Raw genomic sequence first — 22,176 nt, 5'->3', positions numbered from 1 at the left:
GTTCAAGTGCTGCTAAGCAGCATTAAGTTAAAGTAAATGGAATATGAGGGTTTATATCATATGAAAATTAAATTGTCTTTGACTTCAAAGATAGCGTGGGATCCTGCCATGAGTTGGTATCTTGGTGTGTTCTCTACAGCACTGATGAAACTGCATTCATTGACCTCATTCTGAAGAGTGCGAAGTTTTCAATTTCTGTACTAGATATTTTCTCTAGACCATTAACCACACATTTACAAAAAGCAAGAAAGCATGGTATTAATGGGTAAAAGGTGATGATCCTTTTTTTTCCCATCTACTTTTAGTCAGCCGTTAAATCTATCCCCTACTCTAACTTGTGCTTCAGTCTTTCACCATTACCATTATTATCCTTATTTTAACACATTGGGATAATATATATTCCATATGTTGGAGTTCAAGGCTAGCCCTGCTGAAGCTCTGCGCTTACAGCTCACATTAGTTGTATTCATGTGAGTAGTGATGCTTAGGCTTGACCTCAGCCTGAAATAACTCAAATAATTATAAGACACTGTCAGATAATGCTTTGCTATATATAAAAATGAGTGCCTTATTTATAATAATATAAATAGTTATAATTCCTTGATTTTGATTATTTTCATGGTATTTTGGAAAGTGGTATGTTTTAGAGTAGCATTTTAAGGTGATACAGATACTCGGTTATACGTTAGTATTTGTTCCTACATATGATCCTTTAATAAAAAATTTAACATAAGTGAAAGATAAGTATGTCCTAAATAAAATGCCATGATTCAAAACCAGCAGAAACAACCACACATAAAAACAGATACACAAAGATTTGAGACACAGACCATGAAATATTTGATTACTGTCTTTAAAGAACTTGAAGACAAGCTTAAAATATCTTCAAGTAAAAAAATGCTGTGAAAAATGACCTAGCAACTACAGAACTAAGCTTAGTTGCTGAAAGAAATTTTAAGACCTGAATAAGTGGAGAGATACAGTGTTCATGGTTTGGAAGGCTCAATACTATTAAGATATCAGTTCTCCTCAAGTTGATCTATATAGATTTAAATCTTAATCAAAATCTTTATAAGGCAATTTGGAAGCTACTGACAAGCTAATTCTAAAATTTATGTGAAAGCCACATGACCTAAAACAGCCAAAACAATTTTGAAAAAGAACAAAGTTACACCAATTGATTTCAAAACTGATGGTAAAGCTACAGTAACCAAATACAGTGTGACCTTGGCAGGGGAATAGACTATGGGTCAAAGGAACAAAGTACAGAATCCAGAAATAAATCCATGCATGTCTGACCCTTTGATTTCCAGCAAAGATGCCAAGGCAGTTCAATGGGAGAAAGGGTAGTGGTTTCAGCCGCTGGTATGGGAAGAATGGGATATTGGTATAGAAGAAAACAACCTTGACTTTCCCCCAACATCATGCATAAAAATTAACTTAAAAAGGATCATAGCCTTAAACGAAAAAGGTAATACTGTAAAACTTCTAGAAGAAAACGTAAAAGAAAACCTTGATGACATCAGGTTAAGGAAGGATTTGTTAGGATACAAAAAACATAAAGCTATAAAAGAAAAACTTAATAAATTGTACTTCATTAAAACTGAAAACCTTTGTTCAGCATAAGATGCTTTTAAGACAGAAAATGCAAGTCGCAGACTGCCGCATGACCTTGGGTGATTCACTGTACCTTTCTGGTTGTCCTTTTTTTAAATTTATTTATAAAGGTTTTTTTCTTGTGAGATACAAGTTACTTATGTACATTGTAAAGTTCCATGTAAACATAAGACATTATTATTGTAATTTTAAGAGCTATCAGCATCTCTCTCACCTGTAGGTAGATATTTCTTACTCACCTTAAGAAATGTTTTTGTTTTTTTTTAACTCAGGAGAATGAGTCAAAAGACAAAACCTTGTCCTGCTGCGCGTGTGCGCATCCCCGTAAGGCACTGCGGCTCACTTGCAACAGGCTTTGCACTTACACGGAATACACTTCCTCTTTGGGGACTTTGAAGCTGAGAAGTATTGGAAACAAAATTTAAACATCATAAAATTCTACTAGTCATCTTTATAAACTTCCAGAACTTTGGAAAAGAGGATTCTTTATTTTTAGCCCTCTCAGCAACTAGACCCCTTTTATTTACCGGTCTTAAAGTATCTTGGACATAACAAGTAGTTTCCTATCAAAGTCTATTTCTGCTACAGAGAAAAGCACTTTCTTTTTAAATTCCCATGGATAAAACCATGATTCACTCAGCCTGTCTTTTTGAGCATCGCTGTGCTCACTCAGTGTTGTAGAAGGCATCAAAAAGGTAGTAAAGGTGAATAAAAAGTGGTTTCTGCCCTTAGAGAGCACACAACTTAAGAATAGAAAACATAAATCACATCTCCCTACCGATTGCTCTCCCACACCCCCTCCCAAAGAAAGACAGGGTAAAATGTGATCATTGAGACAAAAGAAAAACTAATACTTGGGAGTTCAGAGGATAGCAATACCATTCGTAGCTAGGAAAATAGGAAATACTTTATGAAGGAGATGGCAGTTAAGCTGGACACTGAAGAATGAAGATCAGGTTTCAATAGATGGAACTAAGAGGCGGGCATTCTAGGCAGAAGAAATGGCTTACGGAGAAGTGGGAGGAAGTGGATGACAGGCATTGCAGGTCACATTTAGGCAAAGGTGGACAGATGTGCTTGAGTGAAACCTTCATTTTTTTATTTAAACATCATAGAAGCTGAAGTAGTTTCGGCCTTAATGTAAATAGCCTTGAATACTAAAAGAAAGTCTTAGATATTATTCATGAGACAGTAGGAGACAATTGTAAGTTATTAAACAGCAATAGTAATATGATCAGAAATGTACTTAAGATAAATTAGCCAAATCAGTGCTTTGGAGGGGAAATATTGGAGTCCACGAAACTACGTAGGAAGCCATAGCAATAACTAGGCATGAGGTACAAAGACCATCAGAGTTTGGTGAAGAACTAGGATATTCAATAACAGATCAGCCTCTTGGAGGGGTTGGCAAGTTTAATGAAAAAGGAGTGGTCACTAATGTGAATTATGCCAGTAAGGTCAATTAGAGTAACACTGAGAAACGGTTTGGTAAATAATAATCATTGAATTATAACCCAACATCTAAAGTAAAGATCCATGAGTCCATACTGATATAAACGAATGAATGAATGAATGAATGAATGAGAAGAAACAAATCTCCCATGAAGAAGAATTCCAAATAATTCATGTAGATACTCCATTTTCAAGGAGCAAAACATCTCCACCTTTTAAGTGTGTGCTGTTCATAGTGAGTGACTTCTTTCCAAAGATTACAATGTGGGAAGATCTAGATGTGAGGGAAATAAATGTACAGTGGAGAAACCTGAAAAACACTACCCTCAACCAGGTGATCCAGCTCAATATCAACAGTCATAAATCATGTTGACAGTGTACACCCTTGATATGATGTTATGAAAATGACACTTTACCCCTGTAGTCCTCCTACCAAAACCCATAGCTCAAGTCTAATGAAAAAAAAATCAGATAAATCCCAATAGAAGGCATCCTCAAAATACCTAAGTAGTGTTCCTCAAAACTGTCAAGGTCATCAAAAACAAGGGAAGTCTATGAGAAACTCACAGGCAAGAGAAACCTAAGATGACACAGTGACTCAATATAGGAGTAGTATATTGGATGTGATCCTGGAACAGAAAAAGTCATCAGGTAAAAACTAAGGAAACCTGCATTAATGGATTTTAGTTAATAATGTATCGGTAGTGCTTTTTTTAAATCATTGGTTATTAAATGATTTGTTTATTTTACAGCATTTACAGAAAACAGACAATAGAATAAAAGAATACAAAGGATAAAAATAATACAAAGAATAAAAATATATTTGGGGTTTTATTTTTCATTGACAGCAAAAAGAAATCCTTTAGTGAGATCATAGCAATTTGACAATATTATGATTAAATGCAGTAAAAGTACTTGGAAGATCACATTCTACATTTGCCTCTTTCTATGGCTTCTAATTCATCTGCCTCCTTAAATGATAGGGTGAAAGCCCTTGTTTGTTGGGAAACATTTCCAAAATGAAGTTCTAGGTTCTCTTGTTAAATTTTTTTTCATGTCAGTTGTTAAAATGACCTGTGTGTGTGTTGGTTATTTCACCGTAATATCATGACCACTGTTCCTGTTACTCCACAACTATTATTTTACAGTATAGAAAAGACTTCAGTTGTAGTCTGCTGTTGCTTTAAATGAATACGTGTAAATCATTGAAAACCCAGCATGAATTAGAATTTCTGAAGCATTTTCCCTGCAGTTGTTTCATACAGTCTGTTCTCTTTCTTCTTGGTAGGTACATAGACAGCCTCCATTTTAGTAATATCCTAATGTAAGATGTTAATAATAGAGGAAAGTGAGCGTGGAAATATATGGAAATTCTCTGTACCGTTTTCATAACTTTTCTGTCAACATCAAACTATTTCAAAAAGTAAAGTCTCTTTTTTAAAAGCAATCAGGGTAGTACCATTTTGGATCTTTTAAGTTTGTAATACTGTTAAATAATATTTTAAGTAGTATTTAAATGTCCAAGTGTTGGTGAACATATGGTAAAATTGGATGGTGCATACATTGCTAACGGCGAATGTAAAGTGATCTAACCTTTTGGGGAAGAACCTAAATTTTATTTCACTAATCAAAAGAAATAAGTATCACAAGAAATTGTTAAAAAAAAAGAGACAGACTCATACACATACACCATACACATACATATACATAAATATGTTCACTGCAATATTATTAACAAAAAAAGTGGAAATCTAACTATAAGGGGCTGTTAAATAAATTATGATACATTAATTCAACAAAACAGTAGTTTTTAAATTGTGTTCTGATGATCTCCCCAGGATCCTAGCCCCTTCTGGGGCTCAGCAAGTTTAAAAATATTTTCACAATAGTAAGACATGATTTGCCTTTTCCACTCTCATTCTTACATGAGCATCAGTGAGTTTTTCCAGAGGCTACATGCTATATGATAACACAACAGATTCAATGCAGAGGCAGATGTGAGAATCCAAATGTCTTCTATTAAGAAAGGCATTAATGAGATTTTCATATATGTAAAACATTGCCACTCTTCTCACTAAATTTTTTTTTAATTAAAGTTTATTGGGGTGAAAATTGTTAGTAAAGTTACATATATTTCAGGTGTACAATTCTCTAATACATCATCTATATCTCACATTGTGTGTTCACCACCCAGAGTCAGTTCTCTTTCCATCACCTCTTTTTAGACCACGTTTACCCTCTTCTAGAGCCCCCTCCTCCCTTACCCTCTGGTAGCCCCTAAACTATTGTCTATGTCTATGAGTTTTGTTCTTTCATTTGTTTGTCTTGTTCTTTTATTGTTTTCAGTTTTATATACCACATATCAGTGAAATTATATGGTTTTCTACTTTATCTGTCTGATTTATTTAGTTAGCATTATAATCTCAAGATCCATCCATGTTGTCACAAATGGTACTATTTCATCTTTTCTTACCACCGAATAGTATTCCATTGTATATAGATATATAGATATAGATATAGATAGATATATAGATAGATAGGTAGATTAGATAGATAGATTAGATAGATAGATTAGATAGATAGATAGATAGATAGATAGATAGATAGATAGATAGATAGATAGATATCACAACTTCTTTATCCATTCATCTATCGAAGGACACTTTGGTTGTTTCCATGTCTTGGCCACTGTGAATAAAGCTGCAGTGAACATTGTAGCACACGTGTCTTTATGGATAAATGTTTTCAGATTTTTTGGGTAGATACCCAGGAGAGGGATTGCTGGGTCATATGGCAATTCTATTCGTAATTTTTGAGGAACCTCCATACTGCCTTCCATAATGGCTGCACCAGTCTGCATTCCCACCAACAGTGTATGAGGGTTCCTTTTTCTCCACAGCCTCTCCAACACTTGTTACTATTTGTCTTGTTGATGATAGCCATTCTGACTGGGGTGAGGTGATATCTCATTGTGGTTTTGATTTGCATTTCTCTGATGATTAGTGATGTTGAGCATTTTTTCATATGTCTATTTGCCATTTGTATGTCCTCTTTGGAGAAATGTCTCTTCAAGTCCTCTGCCATTGTATGTTTTTAGCTTCTTTGTCAAAAATTATCTGTCCATATTTATGTGGTTTTATTTCTGGGTTCTCAATTCTATTCCATTGGTCTATGTGTCTGTTTTTCTGCCAATACCATGCTGTTTTGATTATTGTAGCCCTGTAGTACAAGCCAAAGTCAGGAAGTGTGATACCTCCATTATAGTTCTTTTTTCTTAAGATTGCTTTGGCTATTCAGGGTCTTTTGTGGTTCCAAACAAATCTGATGATTTTTTGTTCTATTTCTTTAAAATATGCCATTGGGATTTTGATGGGGATTGCATTGAATCTGTATATTGCTTTGGGTAATATGGCCATTTTAACTATGTTGATTCTTCCAATCCATGAGCACGGAATGTCTTTCCATTTCTTTGTGTCTTCTTCAATTTCTTTCAAAAATGTCTTATAGTTTTCAGCATATAGGTCTTTCACATCCTTGGTTAAGTTTATTCCTAGGTATTTTATTCTTTTTGCTGCAATTGCAAAAGGAATTGTTTTTGTATTTCTTTTTCTGAGATTTCATTGTTAGTATATAGGAAGGCAATGGACTTTTGTGCGTTGATTTTGTAGCCGGCAACTTTACTGTATTGGTTGATTGTTTCTAATAGCTTTTTGGTGGAGTCTTTAGGGTTTTCTATATATAGCATCATGTCATCTGCAAAGAGTGATAATTTAACTTCTTCATTCCCAATTTGGATGCCTTTTATTTCTTTCTCTTGCCTGATTGCTCTGGCAAGGACTTCCAACACTATGTTGAAAAGCAGAGGTGATAGGGGACATCCCTGTCGTGTTCCTGAACGTAGAGCAAAGGGCTTCAGTTTTTCTCCATTAATTATGAGATTAGCAGAGGGCTTGTCATATATGGCCTTTATTATGTTAAGGTATTTTCCTTCTATACCCATTTTATTAAGTGTTTTAATCATAAATGGATGTTGTATCTTGTCAAATGCTTTTTCTGCATCAATTGAAATAATCATATGATTTTTGTCCTTTATTTTGTTTATGTGATGTATCACATTGATGGATTTGCGTATGATGAACCATCCCTGTGCCCCTGGGATGAACCCCACTTGGTCGTGATGAATAATCTTTTTAATGCATTGTTGCATTTGATTTGCTAGAATTTTGTTTAGGATTTTTGCATCTGTATTCATCAGAGATATTGGTTGTAGTTTTATTTTATTGTGTTATCCTTACCAGGTTTTGGTATCAGGGTAATGTTGGCCTCATAAAATGAGTTAGGGAGTATAGTCTCTTCTTCAATTTTTTGGAAGAGTTTGAGCAGGATTGGTATTAGATCCTCTTTGAAGGTTTGGTAGAATTCACTAGTGAAGCCATCTGGTCCCGGACTTTTGCTTTTGGGAAGGTTTTGAAGGACTAATTCAATTTCGTTACTGGTGATCAGTCTGTTTAGATTTTCCAATTCTTCGTGATTCAGCCTAGGAAGGCTATATGTTTCTAAGAACTTGTCCATTTCTTCTAGGTTATTGAATTTGGTGGCATAAAGTCCTTCATAGTATTCTTGGATGATCCTTTATAGTTCTGTGGTGTCCATGATAACTTCCCCTTTTTCATTTCTGATTTTGTTAATTAGTGTCTTCTCTCTTTTTATCTTAGTGAGTCTAGCCAAAGGTTTGTCAATTTTATTAATCTTTTCAAAGAACCAGCTCTTTGTCACATTAATTTTTTCTATTGTCTTTTTGTTCTCTATTTCATTTAGTTCTGCTCTGATTTTTATTATTTCCTTTCTTCTGCTGACCTTGGGTTTCATTTGTTCTTCTTTTTCTAGTTCTTTAAGGTGTAATGTGAGGTTATGTGTCTGGGATTTTTCTTGTTTCTTGAGATAAGCCTGTAATGATATAAATTTCCCTTTTAAAACAGCTTTTGCTGCATCCTAAAAATTTTGGTAGGGTGTATTATCATTGTCATTTGTTTCTATGTATCTTTTTGATCTCTTGTTTCTTCTTTGACCCATTCATTCCTTAAAAGTATGTTGTTTAATCTCCACATATTTGTGGTTTTCCTTGCTTTCTCTTTGCAGTTGATAATCCAATTTCAAAGCCTTGTCATCAGAGAATATGCTTGGTATGATTTCAGTCTTCTTAAATATACTGAGGCTAGTTTTATGTCCCAATATATGGTCTATCCTTGAGAATGTTCCATGTATACTAGAAAAAAATATATAGTCTGATGTTCTAGGATGAAGTGCTCTATAAATGTCAATTATGTCCATTTTATCTAATGTATCATTTAGGGCTGCTATTTCTTTATTTATTTTATGTTTGGATGATCTATCCATAGCTGTCAATGATGTATTTAGGTCCCCTACTATAATTGTGTTTTGGTCAATTTCTCCCTTTAGTTCTGTTAGTAGTTGCTTGGTATATTTTGGTGCTCCCTGATTGGGGGCATAAATATTGATGACTGTTATGTCTTCTTGTTGTATAGTCCCCTTTACCATTATGAAATGTCCATCTTTGTCTCTTGTTACCTTTTTTATCCTGAATTCTGTTTCATCTGATATCAGTATGGCTACACCTGATTTTCTCTGGATACCATTTGCTCGGAGTGTCAATTTCCACCCTTTCACTTTGAGTCTATGTTTGTCCTGGTAGCTAAGATGTGTCTCTCAGAGGCAGCATATGATTGGGTTTAGAGTTTTTACCTAATCTGCTACTCTGCGCCTTTTCGTTGCTGAGTTCAGTCCATTTACATTTAGGGTGATTATTGATATGTGAGGATTTTCTATCTCATTTGTCTTTAGTTTTCTGGTAAGACTGTGTCTCCATTGTTTCTTTGCCTTTTTGTTGTTGTCTATTATTTCTGTGTGGTGGTATTCTAGGATTTTTCCCTGTTTCTTCTTTTATTACAGTATATATTTCAGTTCTGAATTTTTTTGAGTGGTTACCATTACGTTTATGTAAAAGAAAATTTCGTATTTAGAGTATTCCATTTTCTTCACCACGCTTACTTTCTCCATTCCCATTTTCCGGTTCAGACCTTTACTCTTCCCCCTTTTATGTTTTGGTTGTCATAAATTATCCCTATTTGTGCTGGCCAAATAGCCTCCTTCAGCATTTCTTGTAGTGCAGGTCATGTGTTAGAAAATTCCTTCAGCTTCTGTATGTCTGGAAAGGTCTTTATTCCTCCTCCATACCTAAAGGGTATCTTTGCTGGATATATTATTCTTGGCTCATAATTTCTCTCTTTCAATAATTTGAATATTTGATGCCACTCCCTCCTGGCTTGTAGAGTTTCTGCTGAGAGATCTGAGATAATCTAATGGCTTTCCTTTGTAGGCTACTGTCTTCTTTTCCCTGGCTGCCTTGAGGATTTTTTCTTTGTCGTTGATTTTTGACAGCTTCAATACAATGTGCCTTGGAGAAGGCCTGTTGGGGTTGAGGTAATTAGGTGTTCTATTTGCTTGTTGGGTTTAAGGATCCAGTTCTTTCCACAAGTTTGGGAAGTTCTCTTTGACTATTTGTTTGAATATACTCTATGTTCCCTTCTCCCTTTCTTCTCCTTCTGGTATGCCCATTATTCTTATATTGCTCTTTCTGATGGAATCAGAAAGTTCTTGTAGAGTTCTTTCATTTCTTTTAAGTCTCAAGTCTCTTTCTTTTTCCATCCGTGTCATTTCCCGATTTCTATCTTAGATGTCACTGATTCTTTCCAACATCTGGTCAACTCTACTATCTAAGCTGGCTATTTCATTCTTCATTTCTTTTATTGAGTTCTTAATCTCCAGAAATTCTATTTGGTTCTTTTTAAAATTTTCAGTCTCTTTTGTAAAATGTTCATCTTGTTCTTTGATTGTGTTTCTGAGTTCATTAAACTTCCTTTCTGTGTTTCCTTGCATCTTGAGTTTTTTCAGAACTGCAATCTTGAATTCTCTGTCATTTAAGTCACATATTTCCATGTCTTTAAGTTCATTTTCTGGAGACTTTTCATTTTCTTTCTGAGCTGTCTTATTACCTTGGTTATTCATGGCTATTAATGATTTATTATTTCTCTTCCTAGACATCTACAGGAGTGGGTTCTCCAAAAGATTGATAGAAAGAGGTCTTTCTTTTGTTTTCCAGTAGGGTTGGTAGAATGTTTTATTTTCTCTCCGACTGCAGCCTTTTATTCTCTCTCACACTGTAGTGTTATATTTTCTCTGCACTATTCTGGCTTCTCACATAATGGGGGGATTCCATGGAAGGCGGGCTTCTCCTCTGTCAACAATTCGCCTGGGTCATAGGGCACCACCTCCATGGGGGGATGTGGAGAGCTTCTGAAGTTCCAAAGCTCTTCCTGCACCAGATTCAGAGCCCGTGTTTTTCAGCAGCTCTGTTTACTCCTGCAGGGATCCGCCCAGATAAGTGAGGACAGGAGTGGGGTGCGTTGTGAGAGGTGGCCCAGAGCAATGGCGGCGACCACCACCACAGCCGGTCCTGCTTCCACAGCTCCCTCCCCTTTGCCGGAACTAGTTGGGCTGCAAATCTGTGTCTGCAGTCCAGTTTTCAGAACAGCAAATATTCTGTTATTTTGCTCTGACACTGTTACTGTTCTGCTTCTAGCACCGGGCAGGTGGGGGCGGGGCGAGCTCTGGGAGGGTAGGAGGGGGTGGCTAGTCTCAGTGCCTAAGGCTCCGTTCTCTGCTCGGCAGTGCGGGCTTAAACCCCCGTTTTCAGCCTTCTTCCCTCAGTCTTTTCTCCGAGGTCTCTGCCGTGAGCGTTGGGTTCGTCCGTGTTATATGCTGCTCCCTCTGCCCTGTGGGCCATAAGCGGAGCCCTAGCAGTCCAAGTCCTTCCCTCTCCCACAGCTGCGGTGGTTCCGGGAAGCAGCGAGCTCGGAGCACTGAGCTGGGTCTGCGTCCTGCGTCAGTGTGGCTCCATCTCTGCGCTTCTCCCTTCTCTGCGCTTCTCCCTTCCCTCCTCCCCCCGCTCGCGCGAATCTCCCACCTGTAGGTGATTTCAGTCGGTAGTGGGCCTCTTCGTCTTGCCTGTCTGCTGTGCAGGGAATCCTTTGTGGAGTTTTTGTTGTTTGATTAGTTGTAAATTCCAGGGGAGATTTACAGAGGCTCACCTCACGGCGCCATTTTTATGACATCATTTGGTAAAATTTTTTGTTTTAGAAAATATAGTTACTTTCCATTTAAAAAAAGTATGTTAACATGTTTATCGTCTTTAAATAAAATTAGTATTTTAGTAGTTTTCATTTCTAATGCAATAAATATCTAGAGATATAAACTCATCGGAGTGTTCAGTGATTTTTAGAAGTGTAAAAAGATCCTAAGACCCAAAAAGATCGAGAATCACTGTAATAAAATAGTAAACATATTTTATCGTTATAACTATGAGGACTTGCAACATGGGAAAATAATTCTGATATAGTGAAAAGAAATAGAATTTAAAATGGCATAATTGCTGATCATAATTAGGAAAAATTATAAAATGTATTGGCTAGAGTCTGACACGGGCACTCAGTCAAGATTAGACAGGAATATAGAAAAATAAGTGCATTTGGTTTGTGAGGTGGTTGGGGTGGGGTGGTTGTTTATTTCTATTACTTTTGTAATAAGATAATAACATTTTAATGTGTTGCTTATTCAAATATTGTACAATTTAATAGAATTATTCAAGTTAACATATTGATAATAGTAGTTGGAGTATCTACATCATTTATGTTTTTGTTTAGAATTATACTAGATATGTTCATTTTTAAAATTATATTTACTAGGCTAATTAAATTAACATTTCACAAGTATAGTATAACAGCTGGAAGAAGTCATATGCCTGAAAATCCAAGGAAATCCAGCTGAAATGAGCAAATAGTTGCCCAAATCTATTCACAAACTGGATGACCCACATTATAGATAAATAAAGATCTGACTATATGTATTGTTTTTAATTTATTGAAAACAAGATTTGTTTTGTTTCTGCTTTTAGGAAATGACTATCCCGTGGTGCTTAAGGAGAGCAGAGCTTGTGTTTAAGTGTGTTAAAGGTGAGCATAACGTTGTATTTAACAACGGCCTATTTGTCTTTCTTCCAAATATTGAAAGCAGAGCAACCCAGGAGAAAGAATGTGAAAGTTACCCCTGCTAGCTGGTGCCTCAATTAAATGGGTTTAATAAGGAAATAATTCATAACGGGCTTTTTTACTTACCTTTTTCTCGTCGCAAAATAAGTGTCCTGCCCTTTTGACATACAGGATATTTGGACATTATTTATATTTGGCTCTGATTATAGCTTGTTCTCTATTGCCTTTTACTTTCTTAAAAAGAAACAAAACATGAGCCACGTGTTTAATTAGACTTTAATAATCTGTTTTGGCTTCATCGTGTGGAGACTAAACAGGACTTGAGAAATCATAAGGAAGCGTGTGTTGACTAAACCATGTTAAACCTCTTTGGTATGGAGAACCAAGGATTGCAGAAGCCTCTCCTACAGGCAGGCGGCTACCTCAAAAGTCAAGATATGAAGATGCACAACGAAAATTCAGTTTATTTCAGTAAAGGATTTGTAGGTTTGAAGACCAGCACTCATAATTAAGCAAAGTCTATTGTTCTGTTTTAGGTTTCATGATGGAAATGGCTTCGTGGGATGGAGGGATTTCTAGGACAGTGCAGTTTCTGGTACCACAGGTGTGTTATCTGAGTAGGGCTCACCCCAACTTAATCTCTGTTATTATATTCCTCACTGATAGAGTGAGCACACTGCCCCTAATATTTAAAAAATGCTATCAGCTTCCTGTTTTTTAAGGGGAGAAGTGTTTGGATGCCATAAAGCACTTAGTTTATTGTCAAGATCTCAGACTCTCCACTCAGGATCTTTTATTTCACTCCAAAACCAAACTTGACTCATCTTTGCTTTGTTCTGTTCTTCCCACATTTATGTTACATAGATCTTGAAGAGTTCATAAATAAAGGCATTGATTAGCAGAGAATGATTCCGTCTTCTGTATAGACCTTAGCAAAGTTAGTGGAACTTTTATTATTCATTACCCTGGTGTTATCTAGGGTTTTTTCTGGTAATCACACCTCTTATTTGACAGAAACAACATAGGTTCTCAGAGGACGGACAGAGCAGGAAAACACCCCACCCAAAGCCGGGCAGTTAAATCAGCCATGAATGATAATTTTTACATATTGCACGACGTATCTAGAACTAGTTCCATAATTTAAAATATTTAAAAATTGTTTAAAAATCAATGACGATGTAACAAATACAAACTTCTTTTTAACCTCTTACAGAGTATTTCTGAAGAAATGTTTTATCAACTTAGTAACATGCTTCCCCAGATCTTCCGAGTATCATCAACACTTACTCTGACATCCAAGCACTAAACCCTCATAGATCAACATGCTGGAGGAAGAGGATTGTTAAACTCTCCAGAAACTCAAGCTCTGCTGGGATAAGGTCAAGCAGAAGATGCCCAGAAAGAGAACTTGCGACCCAAGCCACACATCAAATCATGATAGATGTCTGTTAAACATTCTAAAAGTTCATCTAGTGTACAGGCCAGTGATTAGCCCCTTCCTTATACAGTTATTCTTAAAGTCTCTTTCTGGAAAAAAAAAAAAAATGACTTTTTTTTTTTATTGTAATGTCCTATCTGAATATTAGTAAGTTAAAACTTTCTATATACCACACATGGACACTTGATGTAGGGAATTGTTCACTACATTTTCATGGAGACATTTGTCTTTTCCCAAAGAGTTGAATCCTATCAGGTGCAAGGCTTAATGAAGCAAACAAGTAAAACCTTCCCTCTATCTTCTTTGCCTTGAAAAATAAAAAGCACTGAAGTATAAAAGTATTGCAAGTATGGCTGTCTTGTGAAAATCTTTGTAAAAACACAAATACATGAAACAGATGTACTTATTGTTTTAAATTCTATTTCAAAAACTTGCTTTTAATGTATTCTTTCTAAGGTTTTATAAGTTGAAAGTCAGAAAAAGGCTGGATCCTTTACCTCTGTCCCATCTTCCCTAGGTCACCTCACCCTTGTCTGGTAATAGCATTTCATGGGCTGGGAGGATAGTGTGCTGATTTGCAAGCCCGATGGAAGTTAGTTTAAACCAGCACCTTGCTCGTCAACTTCGTGACAGTCAAACAGTGAGAATCCTTCTCGCTCCACCCCGCTTCCTGCATTCTCAGTTTCCTTACCCATTCTCCTACTGCATTTCTTTGCTGGTAACTGTCCCATTTCTGTCTCTGCTCTTCTTTTTCCTCATCTTTTCCATCGTCTGTCCTTGTAGAACTCTGTCCTCAGATGCTGTGGATCACCGACGTGTCCCATGTATAACATTTGCAATGAGCAGTGACTACATTGCCCAAAGGCATTTACAAAGCAATAGTTTCGTTAAATTCAGATCGTATGGATGTTGTAACTGGCTAATAGAGTGAAATGGATGACTTCTGACATCGTGAAAGAAACAAAAAGCACTCTGCTGATATGCCTACATGTAGTACCTTATATAATAGAAACTCTTGTGGCATGCCAACTGCTTTCCCATAACATAGGAAATGTCTTGATTTTCTACTCAAGGAAATGCCTGTCTAAGTAACAACATTAAGGAGAATACCCCTTCAAGATTGAGTCCATAGCACACTAACACTTTCCCAATCCTTTTTCAGGGAACCTGTAATCCCACCAAGAAGAAGGTAGGTATTCTGCCCTGGGAGTGAGATGCTGTCTTCCAGGCATCATTGCTAATAATGAAGACTGATTCTAACGCAAAGCAGGGTTGACAGAAGTAGAAAATCAGGGTGTGCTAAAGCCCTGTCAGAGGCTGTTTTAGTTTATAACATGACAGGTCAGGTTGGAGGAGAGTGTAGTGGGATCAATCAATGAAAGGCATTCAGAAAGAGAGGTACTAAGAATCTTTCCACAGAATCCCTGTAACTAAGTGTACAGCCAACAGCGTGGAGGTTGTATCCAGGGGCAGGGAATAGGAGGAAAGTTCATTCACAGAAAGTTGGTGAATGCGGCTGCCCAATCTCTTCCTTTGTCACCTCAAGGCTTTCCCTCCAGGGCAATTTAAAGTCCCTGTTTATAAAATCAAGATGAATTTATTAAATATTCATTTTTCACATGGTACTATATTATGAGATATACAGAGAAGATTAGAAAAGTGCTTATGATGTTACCTATCACTGATATGAAAACACACCAAAAACTAAGCTAATAACAAATATATAATTTAAGGAACTAATTATATGCATTTAAATAATGGGGATTTTAGTGAAGCAGTAGATGAGGCAGTCTATAGTTCTGTGATTGGACCAGGAAGGATGAGATTACGACCTTATTCTGTATTGTGTTCTAGGGGGTTTCTTGGAGGGGTGTGGTTTCAGGCCCTTCGCGACTGACGTGGAGGAGGTACCTTAGTCGCCTGAGACTAGAAGGGACGTTCTAGGTATAAGGTGCTGATGGGAGCAGGAATAGAATGAAGAGAGGCAGTGACGAATGGTCTGAAGTAGAGAGAAGCTGACCACAGGAGCCTTTTGGGGTGGGAATGGAGGGCGCTGGTGAAGAGGTCTCCGTGAGCAGCAAGTTTTCTATTTGTATAAACCAGTACTCCTAATACACGACGGTCTCATCCTCAAGGCCTTAAAAATATGCATTGGAAATCAGGCAGGGGCACTAAGCCTGAGGTCTCCATTCCACCTTTCCTCCCCTCCTCCCATTTCTCAAAGCACAAAACCAAACAAGTCTGTATCCTTGCCATTGATCAGGAGGTGTGGGACCAGCTGTTCTCAGCATGACAATGTGACTGGAATGGAAGAAATGCATGAAAAAGAATTCCAACAGAAACAGCTTGCCTGGGAGTTGGCAGATCTTTTGCTGGCATGGGGCACACTGTCATTTGTGTCACTTCAGCTGGATCCTGGCTAATTCTCAACAAGAAAAAAATGTTCCATAAAGGAAAGAGGAATTCACGGAAACATTCGTGTTCTGGAGGCCCTAAGGAGAAGGAGCAGAGCTGTGTTGAAAGGACGGACAAAGATTAAATGGGATCTTCAGGGCTATTTTTCAGTGTATAGGTGAAAATGATTGCTTTTCTCTTATTTAGTTTTCCCAATTAGATGAAAGTGGACTGCTTTGCTCAAAAGAAGTTACAGCAGTGTAAAAATCATTATCATAATTTTGAAATAATTAAAAATATTTTACAACACCTATTTACACAAAATACCACATATTCAGAACCATTTAGATCAAAGATTTTCTATCCTGTAACCACCAAAGAACCATTTCCATTATCTTCCCCATGTTTCCCTGAAAACTTTTACTTAGTAAACAATTGAAATCATTTGAGCAGTAATCTGTTTTTGTTCATCACACACATGTCTGTGGAGCTGAGTGATAGACAGTATTAGCAAGTGATACATCGTATCACATAGAATTATCCTCGGATGATTCCAGGCAAATTTACAAAAACAAAACCTTGCTATTTTATGTAACCTGTGAGGTCTCACCCTAGTGAAATGTATTTCCGGAAAGATTTTTAAAATATCTCAATGACATAGTTAAGACAACTTTAAGGACCACTAATTCCAGGAAGCCCACGCTGGGGACCACAGCTTAAGACAGAACTATTTGTATGAGAGTACATCACAAAGGAAAGGCATCGATAAGGACAACTAAGTAGCACATTGACCCTGAGAACTCTGTTCAATAAACCAGTGTTTGCCGAGTTTCTTCCATACACAGCAACACAGTGCTAAGCGAGATCCAGCCTCTAGAGGGCTATACAAAGGCAATGGGATTGAGAAGCTATTCGATTAAGACTCGGCAAGCTTCTCTGTGATCTGTGATGCTGACAATCTCCAATGACCAGTACAAAATCCTAACAAGCAGGAGAGTGGCTGGGGAGCCTCCTGAGGTTTCCTGCAGGACAAATGCGCTTGCGACGTCCTTATTTAATACCCAAAGCTAAAATTGTGACACACTCCACCTCTCTCCTGCTGTTCTTTTCCTGTTTCCACAGAGGAAAACTGGGTTTCTGATATACCCAAATCTAAGCTCTGTCGGGCTTTCTGACAAATCCAACTCAGTCTTGGCTGAGCTTCATGCTCTAGAGAGTCAGCCCTCATCAATCGTGGACTCTATATTTGCAAATTCCCTACTTGCTAACATGTATTTGTAACTGTAAAATGAATCAATAAAGTCATCTACAAAAGCAATCGTTTTATCAAATCCAAGTTGTGCGGATACTGTCACTGGCCCACAGAATGAATCGGAGGACCTTTGGCAGCACTTCTGGCATCATTTGTGGGCATGCACAGAGCAGTGAAAACTGAGTCGCCCAACACACATTCCCAGCTGAGAGAAGCCAGGTGACCCTCTGCCTTTTGCTTTCAGCTAATAACATAAACAAGTGTCCTTTTCACAGTTTATTTCCTGCCATGTTTTTTGCATTTTTGTACTTTTTGTTAGTGATTTTGCTTTTTAGTCCCCAAGCCCCCAAGCAATGCTGAAGTGCTGTCTAGTGTTCTGCATGTAGGAAGACTGATGTGCCTTATGGAGAAAATATGTGTTAGATAAGCTTGGTCCAGGCATGAGTTGTAGTGCTGCTCGTCGTGAGTTCAATGTTAATGAATCAACAATCTATTATATAAGGTGCTTTAAACAGAAACCCATAAAAAAAAATTATAGGTTGCTTGGCTGGTGAAATGTGATGAGAGGCTTGCAGGAACCCAGCCTTGTATTTCTCCTGGAAGTAATCGTTCAGCATTTGCTAATTCAGTGTTCACAGCATGAGAACCAACTGTATGAGTCACTTCTCTCCCAGGCAAGTGAGCATAGAGAGGTATCTGGATAGAGAGGATATCTTTGGCACATGGAGAATGAAACCTGGAACACGTTACCAGAGAAGCAAACAGATCCTTCCTGGAGATGTTTAGGAAGTAAGCAGAAACCAAGCTGTCACAGGTTAGGTATGACATCTACAAGAAGAGAATGTATTCGTGCGTTTCTCCCTCTTTCGTTCTCCTGCTTTCTATCCTTCTCTCCTTTTTCTTTCGTTATAATGAATTCCTGGTTTGTTCTCAGCAAATCCGTACAGTCTCAGAGATGGGGAGCACAGTCCCTAGAGTTAGACAAGCCTGGTTAAGTGTGGCCTTCCTGATTTACTCCTTGTGGCTGGTTACTTGAGCATATTACCTAATCCTCCTAAGTATGTCTCCTCATCTGTAAGCTAGGAAAAATTAATAATAGTATCTAGCTCACTGAGTAGTTGGAAGGATTAAATAAGAAAGTGCACACTACCTGGCATATATTCATTCTATAAATACTTGCCTCTATTTTCTTTCCTTCCCTCTTTCCTTCCTGTCTCCCCTTTCTTCCTTTCTTCCTTCCTGTCTGATCCTTCTCCTTCTTTCCTTCCTTCCTTTCACTAGATGGTAAAGATACTAAGTTGCCTGAAACACCGTGTCCTCAAGGAGTTTGCAGCCTAATCGAGTTGGGAAAACAACACATGGCAACTCACAGTACCAGCCAGTAAGGGCGTAGAGTCAAGGGCAGAACAAGCTGTGCGTGGAGTGCTGTGGAAGTCAGACTAGAAACACGAGCCATGCTTTGGGCCAAGAGGGATGTGAACCCCCGAGAGCAGGCTGCTCAGCCCTGCCTTTCTCTGGCACCGAGTGGGTATCCTCTGGGAGCCCTTGCCACTCTCAGTAGGTCAAGCACAAATCCTCCTGGCAGACAGAATGTCACCTGTGCCAGTAGCAGCAACTACAGATACAAAGGACAGGGCAGGTTAGAATGTCAGAGGAAGTCACAAGGTAGGCGACTAACCCTGGATTTGAGTGGAACGGGAAGGACTATCACATTTTGATCAGGTGAATCTTAGATTTTAGACATAACAATAGCATGAAGTAGTTATGAAATTGAAAGTCGTCTACCCCATGTAGCAGCTGTATAGAATTTACCCCTATAATGCTTCCCTAGTTCATCTCTTGTCACTGAGCTGGTCAGATGTTTTACAAATGACTGAGGCCAGAGGATTAAATGCTAGCAATAGGAAGGTACAGGGAAGATGTCCTAGGGGTAAGAGAAGAGGATTAGAACTCAGAAATCACTAGTTTGTTTACTTAGTCTACTTTGTGTGTGGCGGTGGTGGTGAGGGGGAGGGGGAAATAGGAAAAGTACATCTTTTTGTTCTGTTTTAAAAATCACCTTGGCTATCTTGTCTAGTGTAGCACATTGATGCATTTATTCTTCTACCTAAATGTTCTTTTATTGTGCAATTCTTCAAATGTACAGAAAAGTTAGAAGGATTACATATCAAATGCTCATGAATCTACTACCTATATTTGTTAAGTTTTAATTTGCTTCAGGTCTCTCTTTATAAGACATAAAACATCAAAGGTGCACTTGAACCCTTCTCTCTTTTTCCCCTTCCCAGTTCTATTCTCCCTCCTTAGATCAGCTGTTTCTGAGTAACAAACCACTCTAAAGACCTACTTCAAGGTGGCGGCTCTGATAACCTTGGCTAGTCTCTTATATGTTTGGAGGTTGCCTGGAATAAGATGACCTCAGCTGGGACACCTGGTCTTTCCTTCACTGGTCCCATCCTCCAGAAGGCTACAGAAGGCTAGCCTAGGCATGTTCACATGTAGCAGGATTGGAAAAGAGAGTGGAATCATGCAATGCCTCTTGAGGCCTAGACTCAGAGTTGACATACTATCGGTTCCCAGTTAAAGCAAGTTACAAAGCCACCTCATAGTCAAGAAGTGTGGTAATAGACTCCACATTTTAATGAGAAATGCTACAAAAGTCACATTGAAAAAAGTATGGACATGGTATGGGGGGGAAAATTGAGGATTTTTTGCAATCAATGTATAATGCTGTCTCTCTCAGCAGTAACCACTATCTTAATTTTGTTGTTTTTCATTCTTATAGGTTTATTTATAGTTTCAGTGTATATCTATATAATGTATATCCACATCGATATAGTATAGCCATAAAAAGTGTCATACTGAAATGTGCCCAAAGGGTCATATTGAAAGTATTTTCTACATATCATTCAACAACTTGCTTTTTGAAAATTCAATGTCATGCTTTTAAGATTTAACTGTGTTGATATAGATAGAGCTAGTTCATTAACTTTAACTGCTGTATTCAAAGTATTAAAAATATTATTTTGAATACTCTGAAACTCGGAATTATATACTTATAGTCCATTTTATTTATTTATTCTATTGGTGGACAATGAGGTTACTTTCACTTTTGTGCCATTTTATACTGTGCTACAACAACCACATTCTTATATATGTATCATTGTGCATATGAGTTAGAGTTTCTCTAGAGTATAAGTGGAATGTGATAGTTCCAAATTTAACTGCAAAGTGGTTGTACCAACTTCCCCTTCTAATGGCACTGTATGAACACTCCTTTTTCTCCATATTTTCATATAAATTAGGCAAGAACTTTCAGGAATTTTAATTTTTGTCATTCTGATAAATATGAAATAGTATTTTAGTGCTGTTTTGTTTCACATTTCTGTTGTTACTGGTGATGTTGAGAAGCACAGAATATGTTTGTTGGCTGCTTTGATTTCCCTTTTCGTGAATTTTCTATTTGAAGGCTTACTCCATTTTTTCTGTTGGGTTGTCTTTTTTATATTGATTTTTTTAGACATTCTTTCTATATTCTGAACATTAAACCTTTATAAGTTATTCTTGCACGTCTCTTTTCCCACTTTATAGTTTTCCTTTCACTTTTTATTACGTTTTATTTTTCACAGAGGTATTAAATTTTCATGCAGTACAATTTATCACTGAGATCTGAGCAGGAAAGCAAAAATAAATCAACATTGAGACCCTTCATGGTAAAACTGAAGAACACCCAAAACAAAGATAAAAATCTTAAAAATCTTTAAAATGGTTTTTAATCAAGCAAAAAGAGATTTGAATGACAACTTCAAAAATAGCAGAATTCTTAGCATCAACAACATATGCCAAAAAACGATCAAAGTGCTCAAAGAAAATAACTGCCAACTTAAATTTTATACCCAACTAAAGCATCACTCAAGCTATAAACACACTGTGTTTATACACACACACACACACACACACACACACACACACACACAACTTAAAGGATGAGTTTTCAACTAACAGAGCTCACTAAAAATCTTCCCAAAGATTTACTGTACTTCAGGAAGAAGGAAATTTAACCTCAAAGGAAGAGAGAATGTATCAGATGTGAGAGAACATGTGCTTTATTCATGTAAAAAACAAAAGACCAAGAGAAAGTTAACCAGGTCATCAACAAAAATATTTAGTTATTTATAGATTTTCTGAAATACCTGAAGTGTTTAGCCATGGAGCACACATGGCAGCCTGTCTCTATGTAATGTCTGCTAGTATCTTTCTGTTGGCACATCCATTGTTAGTTAAATCAAAATGATATCATTTCCTTCATCAGAATTTCTCAGTCTCTAAATATTTATTTCATATTTTCCACCTATGCTACATTCTAAGTCAATGTCCTTTATCTATCTTCAGTTCACTGTTCCTCTTAACTTGTGTCTAATTTGCTATTTAATTGTTCCAATTCCATTTATCTCAATGTCAAGTATCATAAAATTTTTCATCTAGAAATTCTATTATAGAAATGCTATATTATTTTCACTCTAGAAATTCTTTTTAAATCTTCCTGGTCTTTTTCCATAGTGTCTTATTCTTTTCTTCTGTTTTATATTCCTTTGACTTTAATCATTTATTATATATTTCTATTAGAGCATTAAATTATCTTTTTAAGTTTTTGGTGATAGCATTGAAGTTCTCCTGTCATAGCAAATTTCAATTATATAATACAGTATTATCAACTATAGTCACCATGTTTTACATTGCATCCTCAGACCTTATTCATTTTATAGCTGAAAGTTTGTACCCTTTTACCAACATTTCCTATTTCCCCAACCCCCAGCTCCTGGCAACCACTTTTATACTCTCTGTTTCTATGAGTCTTACTTTTTTTTAAGATTGCACATATAAGTGATACGATGCAG

The 22,176-nt window shown here is 37.1% G+C and overlaps 1 protein-coding gene across 3 annotated transcripts in view; it reads left to right on the top strand.

Moving 5' to 3' along the window:
* Positions 1-13,973, top strand: part of FERRY3 (FERRY endosomal RAB5 effector complex subunit 3) — a 45,575-nt gene extending 31,602 nt beyond the window's left edge. For all 3 annotated transcript variants that reach the window (XM_019756940.2, XM_019756939.2, XM_019756938.2), the window contains exons 12-14: positions 12,101-12,158; positions 12,731-12,798; positions 13,408-13,973. In XM_019756940.2, the coding sequence (XP_019612499.1) occupies positions 12,101-12,158; positions 12,731-12,798; positions 13,408-13,500 (219 nt within the window). In that variant the 3' untranslated portion in view covers positions 13,501-13,973. The remainder of the gene's footprint in view (positions 1-12,100; positions 12,159-12,730; positions 12,799-13,407) is intronic.
* The last annotated feature ends 8,203 nt before the right edge of the window (positions 13,974-22,176 follow it).

The sequence above is a fragment of the Rhinolophus sinicus genome, linkage group LG02, assembly GCF_036562045.2.
Source record: "Rhinolophus sinicus isolate RSC01 linkage group LG02, ASM3656204v1, whole genome shotgun sequence".
NCBI classification, from domain to species: domain Eukaryota; kingdom Metazoa; phylum Chordata; class Mammalia; order Chiroptera; family Rhinolophidae; genus Rhinolophus; species Rhinolophus sinicus.
This window is presented reverse-complemented; position numbering and strand designations above follow the sequence as displayed.